This window comes from Littorina saxatilis, linkage group LG8 (genome assembly GCF_037325665.1).
Source record: "Littorina saxatilis isolate snail1 linkage group LG8, US_GU_Lsax_2.0, whole genome shotgun sequence".
NCBI classification, from domain to species: Eukaryota; Metazoa; Mollusca; class Gastropoda; order Littorinimorpha; family Littorinidae; genus Littorina; species Littorina saxatilis.
In genome coordinates, this window is record NC_090252.1 from 50,140,160 (window position 1) to 50,150,159 (window position 10,000).

A 10,000-nucleotide genomic window follows, 5' to 3' on the forward strand; every position below is an offset into this window, starting at 1 on the left:
TGACAAAAGCATTCGAAACGGCTTCGCCGACTGAGACGGGAATTGCAGGGTATGTTCTTTGCCACTCGAGTCGTGTTATAGGGTATTTGTTAAAAAGCAAACTTTAAAATGAGTCGTTATAAACAGCGGACAAAAGTAGATTTCCTAAATCTGTCGCTCTCTGTTCAACAAGAAAAACCGAAGCAACCGAAACGCATGTTCAACATGGTTTATCTTGTGAGATTGTTGTGTGTCAAACGCATTTGACCTGTTAATATTTATCACGTCAGATATGTTGCTCTGATTGGCTGAGCAAGATCACGAACATTCTTTGGCTGACAAGAATAATCAGGTAGGAGCGCTCAAGTTCCCATCGGGGCTGTTCTGTCTAATTCGCAAGGTCGCTTCGAAATTACCGTTATTTCCAATATGCTGACTGTTAGCAAATGATAACAGATATGTCTTACAAACAATATCAGCATTCGCATAAAAGGCTCAAGCTTGATATCTTTCTTATCCACATGTCTGTTATCATTTGCTAACAGTCAGCATATTAGAAATAACTCATATGTGTCTGTCTGTGGGTTTGATGACAAAAGCCTCCGAAACGGCTTCGCCGACTGAGACGGGAATTGCAGGGTATGTTCTTTGCCACTTGAGTCGTGTCATGGGGTATTTAAAAAAAAAAAAAGCGAACTTAAAAAGGAGTCGAACAGCGGACAAAAGTAGATTTTCTTTGAGCTATCGAGGACCCTTCCCGTCTGGGCTGTCGAAACTTTGCTTCATCTGTCCTCAGCACGTCTTCAGTTTTGAGGTCATGTCATTCGTCATAAATTATGTTCGTAGTGTCATCGTCCAGTCCCTTCATTTGTGTTGGCAAAGTCTTGGTCTCAGCTACAAAGACAGTCAGTCACGGCAAGCCTAGGACGTGTGTGTGTGTGTGTGTGTGTGTGTGTGTATGTATGTGTGTGTGTGTGTGTGTGTGTGTGTGTGTGTGTGTGTGTGTGTGTGTGTGTGTGTGTGTGTGTGTGTGACACGGACTTTGCAAGACATTGAGTAACTTACACACGACACGGACTTTACAGCGTGCTGAAAATGTGTTGTGATTTCCCCGACAGATCACAGTGCCAGCGATGGGGTTTCTGTTGTTTTGTTTTCCATGCTCGCATGTGACGATCAGTGTGCTGTTGCTGTAGTCTGTCCTCGTCACTTCGTACGGCGGAGAATTATACACACATCTTCGGTCGGACCAGGAACAAGAACCCATGGTTAAGTTGGTACCATCGTCGCGGTTGATGTCCCATGTCACTCTGTTATCCCTGATGCCAGTACATGTCAGATACGCCAAACAAGTTTCGTCCAGGTCAACTTTGCCATCGCTGCCACATTGCGAGATTTGATAATCTGAGGACAGGGAAAAATGAAGAATACATTGACAGAGTATTTTCTAAACTAGTAACGTCTATTCTTGACGAGGGATAGCCCAATCGTCCGTCCGGTCGCCAGGGGCGAATACAAAATCCGCCGGGCTAGTAGAAACCGCCTGGCAACACGCCCGGCGGGCCAATGCAAATTCTGGTCAAATGCGACCGTTTTGGTTGTAATATCGAGTTATATTGCTATTTCATATGTTACGTGGATTTCCATTGGTCAATTGGCTCATTGTAAAAGTGATATCGACGACATTTCCGTCGATATCAGTCTTTATCCCCGAGTACGCAGTAGGAGGGTCCAGCAGACTTGAATTGTGTGTCTGTGTGCGTATCTGTCTGTCTGTCTGTCTCGACTTAACAGCTTATTGCTGGGAAACTACTGGGCGCAGTTCGTTAAAAAGTTGATACACTAACTTGATAATAGGTCCGATTGATCGTATTAAAACTTCATAATGTTACCTGGGACCTAAATGCGAAATAATCCACAAAAACGACTCTTAACGGTGGGAGGTTTGGCGGTGGGAGGCAGTTCGGCAAAAAGAACCGCCGAACACGTCACACAGTGACGAGAAAAGCATGCGTATCGCATGCGAGACGATTTGCAAGCCAGCCAGCGGGTGGGGATATGGTCTCGGTGAGACTGAAAGAGAGACAGAGAGCACGAGAGATAGAGTCACAGGGACACACAGTGATTCAAGGCGCACAACTCTAGTAAAGTTGTCGTAACGAGGTACGCTTCATGGGCAACCGCTTAGATCAATCCCAAGAACATCCTGATTCAATATCTTGAGCGACGAAATAAAACGTACACTAAAACAGTATGCTTATAGTTTTGTTCATTTGTTATCGTTTTTAGAGCATTGATTGCTAACTATGGTTCAATAGAACAAGGCTGTCTCATCAGTCGTCTGCTACAGATCTGTCGTCTGCTGCAGGATCTGTCGTTTGCTTTTGTATCTTCGGCTCAAGTTGACCAGCATGGAAATTGCCATTTTCAAAGTTGGTGATACTGTTAGAATAAAAGGTGGCGAAGGAGGTCGCTTTGCGTGTGTCAGCCACTTCGCGTGCTGCACGACCTAATTTTACCACCCTAGGCATTTGAGTTCACTGGCAAAATTGTCAGAGTTGGTGGCTCGGTGGCCAAAGTGATCCGGGTTCGATTCCCGGCATGGGCGGTCTATTATTATTATTTTTTTTTAATTCTTGTTTACTATTGTTTATTATGAACGTTTTAATGTTTTATTTTACTCTAATAATTTTTTTTTAATTGTGTAAAATAAATAAATATATATATTTTTTTTTAAATCCACGTGCACAAGACAAAAACTTTCATACTGGGGGAGCGAGCCAGTCTGAAGAGTACTCGGGTCCAGCGCGAGCGTTTTTTATTGCTTCCCCACTTCAAAAGCAAAAAGACCTGAATTTAAAAACAAACAAATATATATATGAAAATGTAATGATCCCAACATTTAGTTGAGCAAGTGACTAAAGACTTTTTGAAAGATAAGACATTTTTAAATATTGAAAAGTACAAGGAAAGAGTGAACAAAAAGAAATAATAATCAAAGGGAGGGATATGGAACAGCCAAAACAGAGACAAATACTTTTGTAATTTCTTTACAGTAAATACAAAATGTCCAGAAAATTAGCAATATATCTAACATTGACTGACTGTGTGATGATATCTTCTGCCATTGGTCTGTTTCGACAGTGATATCAAAATCTCGACCTCCTGTCTCGATTTTGATATCACTGTCTCAACAGACCATAGCAGAAGATATCATCACACAGTCCGTCAATATTGGGTAGTAAAGCCATGATAAACACCGTAGAACAACTGTGGTAGGTACCGGGCAAGTGAAATGTATGCCGGGCTAGTGACTTTCTTGAAGTTACTCGCCCGGCTGTCGAATTAAAATGTTGAGATTTGGCCATCCCTGTTAACGTTATATCACATTACAAAAAAAATCAAGACAGGAAGTGTTTTTTTACACTTGTTTTCAAACTAGTGCTTGAGGGATGAAGGCAGTGGAATCCAAATTGATGTACATGTACCTGAACATGCAAGACTGGTCTTATAAGATCTTAGATCTTATGATATGTTCGTGTAATTGGTGGGATTAGGTTAACAGATCCATATCCTTCAGTAGCTCTCTTGAATAGTGATGGAATGTAAATCAGCGCTCTTCAACAATACTTCTCAATGCATGAAAACGGCTCGAGAGAGAGAGAGAGAGAGAGAGAGAGAGAGAGAGAGAGAGAGAGAGAGAGAGAGAGAGAGAAAGAGAGAGAGATATGGAGAGAGAGAGACGGAGAGAGAGATGGAGAGAGAAAGGCAGAGGGAGAGAGAGGCAGAGAGAGAGTGAGAGAGAAAGAGAGAGAGAAATAGTGAGTGAGAGAAAGAGAAACAAGTGTGAGAGAGAGAAAGAGAGAGAGAGAGAGTGAGAGAGAGACATAGAAAAAGAGAGAGAAAGAGAGAGAGAGAGACAGTGAAAGAGAGACAGAAAGAGTGAGTGAGAGAGAGAGAGAGAGAGAAAGAGTGTGAGAGCGAGAAAGAGAGAGAGAGAAAGTGTGAGAGAGAGAGAGGCAGAGAGAGAGAAAGTGAGAGAGAGAGAGAGAGAGGGAGAGAGAAGAAGAAAGAGGGAGAAAAAGAGAGAGAGAGAGAGGGAGAAAGAGAGGGAGAGAGAGGGAGAGAAAAAGAAACAGAGAGAGAGAGAGGGGGAGAGAGAGAGAGAGAGTGAGAGAGAGAGAGAGAGCGAGAGAGAGTGTGAGAGAGACAAATAGAAAGAGTGAGAGAAAGAGTGAGAGAGAGAGCGAGAGAGAAAGAGGGAGAGACAAAAAAAGAGAAAGATAGCGAGAAAGAGTGAGAGAGAGAGATAGACATGCAGATAGAGAGAGAGAAAGAGAGAAAGTGTGAGAGAGAGAGAGAAATAGAGAGAGAAAGAGTGATAAATTAAAGAGAGAGAAAAAGTGAGAGAGAGAGAGACAGAGAGAGAGAGATGGAGATCTGAGAGAGAGAAAGAGAGAGAGAGAAAGAGAGAGAGAGGGAGACAGAGAGAGAGGGAGAGAGAGAAAGATTGAAATAGAAAGAGAGAGGGTGAGAGAAAGAGAGAGAGAAAGAGTGAGAGAGAGAGAGAGCGAGAGGGAGAGGGAGAGAGAGACAGATAGACATAGAGAAAGAGAGAGAGGAGAGAGAGAGAGAGAGAGAGAGAGAGAGAGAGAAAGAGTGTGTGAGAGAGAGAGAGCGAGAAAGAGAAAGAAAGAAAGAAAGAGAGAGAGGGAAAGAGTGAGTGGGAGAGAGAGAGGGAGAGAGAGAGAGGGGGCGAGAGAGAGAGGAGGAGAGAGATAGAGAGGGGGAGAGAGTAAGCGAGAGAGAGAGAGAGAGAAAGAAAGAGAGGGGGAAAGAGAGAGAGATGGAGAGAAAGAGAGAGAGAGGGAGAGAGAGAGGGAAAAAAAATGAGAGAGAAGGAGAGAGAGAGAGAGAGAGAGAGTAAGAGAGAGAGAGAGAGAGAGAGAGAGAGAGAGAGAGAGAGAGAGAGAGAGAGAGAGAAAGAGAGAGAGAGAAAGAGTGAGAGAGAGAGAGGGGGGGGTCAACTACATCACACTTCACATCTAAGCCTTAATAGTTTTCTTCTTCAACCAATTTTTCAGTGCCGCGGGAAACTCGGAAGTGCTCATTCACGGACTCTCAAAACCAAAACTTACTGAAGGGAAACTCGTAAGATACCTTACGTGGTTTTGTTTTTATATTTTTGATCTTTTTTTCAGATACGAGTTACCAACATTTGCAATAAAAGAACGCTTAAAAAAACTGGAATCTATACAACCTCTTGTCAGAAAATGCGCAAAAATCATGGAGCACTATGGCGGTAAAACTTCTTTTCGCGCCAAAAGTCACTTACGAGATCCCACGATTTCACCGACGATATAATTATACATATATTTCGTTTACTTTAAAAAGGTCCTAAAGTATCTATTCTTGAAGTTTGAAGAGCATACATTTCGTGATCAAAAGTCGCAATGTATTTTATTCTTGAAGTTTGAAGGGGAGGTCGAAACTTAATGGTTTGTTTTGTTGTTTTGTTAGACAAAAAAATAAGTTGTTCTTTTGGAATGTTTTTACTTTAATCATGTTTCCAACAAATATTGTGCATATAGAAATATAATTTCGTTTTAAAAAGTCCTAAAGTACTTATTATTGAAGTTTGAAGAGGAGGTCAAAACTGACTGACCTAGTCAATTTCAACCCGGTGGTTATTCTGGGTTAGCCTAATTTTCCCGGGATGACATCCCCTCCCCAACCCTGTGTAGCCTGGTCCCAATTTGAAAAAATCGTGCACTTTGTGACAAGTCTGTGCCCTTTTGCATGGTGGTAGATATGGGTCTGAGGTTTCCAAAAATCATCTACTACAAAGTGAGAGACCCCGTCTTCACGTCTGTATACATAAATTAAAAATGGCCGCTATACGTACGTGAGATCGTGTTTGAGCAGAGGCTATTTAAGCTTCACATAATGTTCTCAGTTGTGAAATGTATGTCATTTGACTCAACAAAACCAAATCTAAAGTTAGTTCCTCCTGTTGAAGAATTTCTAAGGCCTCATTTGCATAAAATTCAAAATGGCCGCCACGGAATACACGTTTTATCATAAATCTGGCTTTCTTTGACTTTTTTCCCGGACAAAATCATCTGTATCCATGTACTTTGACATAAGGAACTGATTTCTGGGGGTGTTTTTTTTTATTTCAATCACAATTTGCAAATCATGCTCCCAGCTAATTTGCATAATTTGTAATTAAAACAGACATTCTGCAACATTGAAGCTGTTCTTTACGCGTCATCTGATTGTTCATGCACCCTCCTTGACACTTGCAGACTTTGCTGCATCGCAGTCCTGCCCTGCTGCACTTGCAGTTGCCCCTGCAAGCCACCTTGCATCCACAGCCCACCAGCAGCATGCACGCCTCGGTGACGTCTGGCAAGACTGTCCAGTATGGCAACCACACTCGTGTCCTTGGGTTCCACTCCCATCCCCAGTCAGCTGGGTTTGCGATCTCAGGTTCCTTGGTCAGTGCCTGCCTCCAGGTGTCAGCCATCAGCACAGCACGCCTGGCATGCTGATAGAGTGCATGCTGCGTCGGAGGAATTATTTCCAGACCGGTCTTCCCAGCAACAGTGTACAGGAACTGTCTTGCTTCGTTGACACTGAAGAAGGCGCACGTCTTGCTGTACATGATCACAGTCAAACGCTCCAACAGTCTCATGTGCTGCGAATCAATTGTCAGGCACGTTTGGGCATGGGTGATGGCTATGAAAGTGTCAGTGATTGCAGGCAGAGTGCTCCATGCATTCCAGGCTGTCTTTTTCCCAATGCGATGGAATGCAGACACGCAGTCGCACCCTGTGAAGGCGTGAAAGAAGGCAAGGGCTTGACAGGATCGAGGTCCAAGTTGCTGTGCGATATGATGAACTGGGATGTCCTTGTAGGTTTTTCCTGTGCCAAATCCCACCCATACTTCTGAAAGACCGAGGTCATGAAACATTGAAACAGCGAGGATGACAACGTCACTGTCCACTGTTCTCAGGTATGCTTTCTTGTGGCCCTGTTCTGCTGCATGTCTCAAGTGCAGGATCATCCTCGTGTCAGCCTCCTCTTGTTTGCAGGGAGACACAGATGATAAGTCAGTTGGCTTGTTGCTCAGCACCATCTGTTCCTTTGTGGTGAGGAGGAGCACGTCCATGTCTGATGTGAGTCTGTGAAGTTCCTCAGCAAGAAATTGGAAGAACTCGTCTTTGTTATCGCTGTTTAGAAGGAATTTCTGCCACGAGCTTCCTTTTGGCAATGGGACATTTGCTGAGACACGTGTTCTCAGACCCCGGCCTCTCTTTTCTCTTGTTTGTGACTTGAGACTTGATGCTGTATAGGTATCCCATACAGCATCAAGTCTCGTTGTACTGTCTGTCAACTGAGCACGCAAGAAGGGCAGCAGCTGAGCCTGGGTGTAGTCTCCAAAGACGGTTGCCTTTTGAGGCCGGATCATATGAATCACTGCTGCCATGTCGAATATCAGGACAGAAGCTTGTTTTGTTGCCTCATTTCGGCCTGGAGGAGGCATTCCTGGGAGACACTCAAGAATCTCCGACTTGGTACCAGAACGGAGCTTGCCGCCTTCGGACAAAGCTGGGGGGTCACGGCTGTTTTCGTGCCGGAAGAAATCAGCCATGTCTTCCTCAGGGCGGGACAGAAGTGACATGAACATCTTAACCACCAGCGCAGTGTCCTTCTTTGTAGATGACAATTTGCTGGCACCTTTCGTCAGATCCGATGGTGGCCTGTTGGCAAAGGTGAAGGCATTGGCCCTTGGGATAACGTCCGAAAGAGGCTTTGTGCAATTTTCTATTCTGTCTCTCACAAACTCGGTGAACATGGTTTTGCCTACCTCTGAAGCCCCTCTGAGACTCTTGGTAATTTCTGGGTCCATGACTTCAGCTGAAATCAAAGTGACAAGATCTGAGCTTGTTTCGTTGAAGGGATTGATAACAGTACCCTCGGTGACAAGGTTGCATAGAGCTTTGAGGTGGTTCAGCAATTTGGTTTGTTCTGCCTTTGAGGAATCAGCATGTTCAACGGCTCCTTTGTCTGCCTGAGTGAAACAAGCTGACTCAAACTCATCGAGAATTCGCAAAACTTCTGGTCGTGAAAGCTCTATCATCTCCTTCTCTTCGCTCTGACCATAGAGTCCTTTGGTTCCTCCTTCTCCTTTCAGAAACTTCACTGAGTGCTCCTGGCTCTGGTCAAGAGCCATCATAGAGCCTCACCTCGCTGGACCGAAAACTTGCCGTTCATGAAGGCCTCGTGTACAGAAGGATGCTTCTCTTGCAGTTTGGCCATGTCACGCAGGAAGACGGGAAGCCATCTGGCGTAGTTAGTATGTCCGAATGGGAAGAACCAGGGGCACATCTCGTGGAGAGTGGACAGCGTCTGCTGCCAGTCACCCAGTCGCTGACCCTCCACAAAGCGGCACATGAGTGACAGATACTCTCTCACTGTCACCCAGTATAATACCGTAGGTGCATTGGTGACCAGACGCCTTTCCCATATTGCCATCGGTTCATGAGGCCCAAATCTATCCTTGCAGTACTCTTCATACGCCTCCAGCTCCAACACATGGAGCCAGATCAGGGTCAGGTGGTATGCGTAGCGAGTTCTCTTGACGTTCTTTCCCCCGAGGAGGGATGCTGCAACTCCTGTTTCGAAGATTCTGGCCAAAAAGAACATTCGGTCCCATCCAGACCCAGCAAGCAGCTTTCCACCACACTCCTCAGCTGTCATCTCCACATGGAGCAGGCCCATGAAGGACACCATCTTGTCTTCTCCCACTTCATTAGGATACACCCACTGGCATTTCTTCTGGATGGCGTACAGCGGACAATCAGCAACAATGACTGGGATTTGGTGGGGGTTAATGAAGTCGGTTGCCTTTGCAACGACATGCATGGCGTGTTTCTGCATGGACATGGTCGCTGCTTTGTCAAAGAAGAGGGGGAACACCCCAACCGTAGCTCTTGGCCTCACATCTTCTATTCTTTGTCTATGAGAAAGAAAACCAAGGTAGGTGACAGGGGTGTCCTGCAGATCTCCATTCAGGTCTTTGATCACTGTCTGCACATGCGAAAGCCACTCTTCAACAGAGGTTTTCTCTTCTGGGCTGTGGACGTTTGGGGACATTCCTTGTCCAAGTGTGGTTGGAGACAGTTTGACATCTCCGGCAAACTCCCTTGGAAACATATGTAACCACACACCAAACAAAATTACAGTTTATGTCAAAGAATACATAATTCTCTTTTAACTGGTCTATCACATTCATGTAAAATACAAAAGAGTGAGTGATATTTTCATAAATATCCATCATACCGGAAACATAACACCAGAAATGGATTCCTTGTGTTAAATAACCTCTGAAAAGTTGGTTTAAGCAAGAAGAAAGGACCACGGGAGCCGAAGATGGGATGATATGCATATGTCGTGGCGGCCATTTTGAATTTATGCAAATTAGCTCTTGGAAATGCTGTGGCGAGAAAAACAACTACATCATTCTAAGTTGTAGAGTCAAACTTTACACCTAAAGTCTTCCAAAAACATTTTATTTTAGCAAAGAAGAGTCATAAGCATACATTGACGTGTACACTCGGCAGCCATTTTTAATGTATGCATACAACTATGAAGACGGGACCTCCCACTTTGTAGTAGATGATTTTTTGAAACCTTAGACCCATATCTACCATCATGCAAAAGGGCAAAAACTTGTCACAAAATGCACGATTCTTTCATTTTATGACATATTGGGACCAGTCTAGTGGAGATGTACTTATTCTTGAAGTTTGAAGGGAAGGTCAAAGCTTAATCTCAGTGATGGAAGTGAACTGTGTGTAGTGCCGGACTGTGTTCTGCTTCGGTATGGCAAGGAGGTATTTTGTGATGTGATTCCTGACTGTGTTATTGGGTATTCAGAGCGATCTGAAGGACGTGTGTTAGTGCAGTGCCGAACCTGGTAAACAAAGCTAAACAAACTGCTTTCGGATGAGAC

The 10,000-nt window shown here is 44.3% G+C and overlaps 1 protein-coding gene across 3 annotated transcripts in view; it reads right to left on the reverse strand.

Moving 5' to 3' along the window:
• Positions 1-10,000, reverse strand: part of LOC138972355 (uncharacterized) — a 67,666-nt gene that overhangs the window by 4,368 nt on the left and 53,298 nt on the right. For all 3 annotated transcript variants that reach the window (XM_070345030.1, XM_070345029.1, XM_070345028.1), the window contains one exon: positions 1,045-1,383. In XM_070345030.1, coding sequence (XP_070201131.1) covers positions 1,045-1,383 — 339 coding nt within the window. The remainder of the gene's footprint in view (positions 1-1,044; positions 1,384-10,000) is intronic.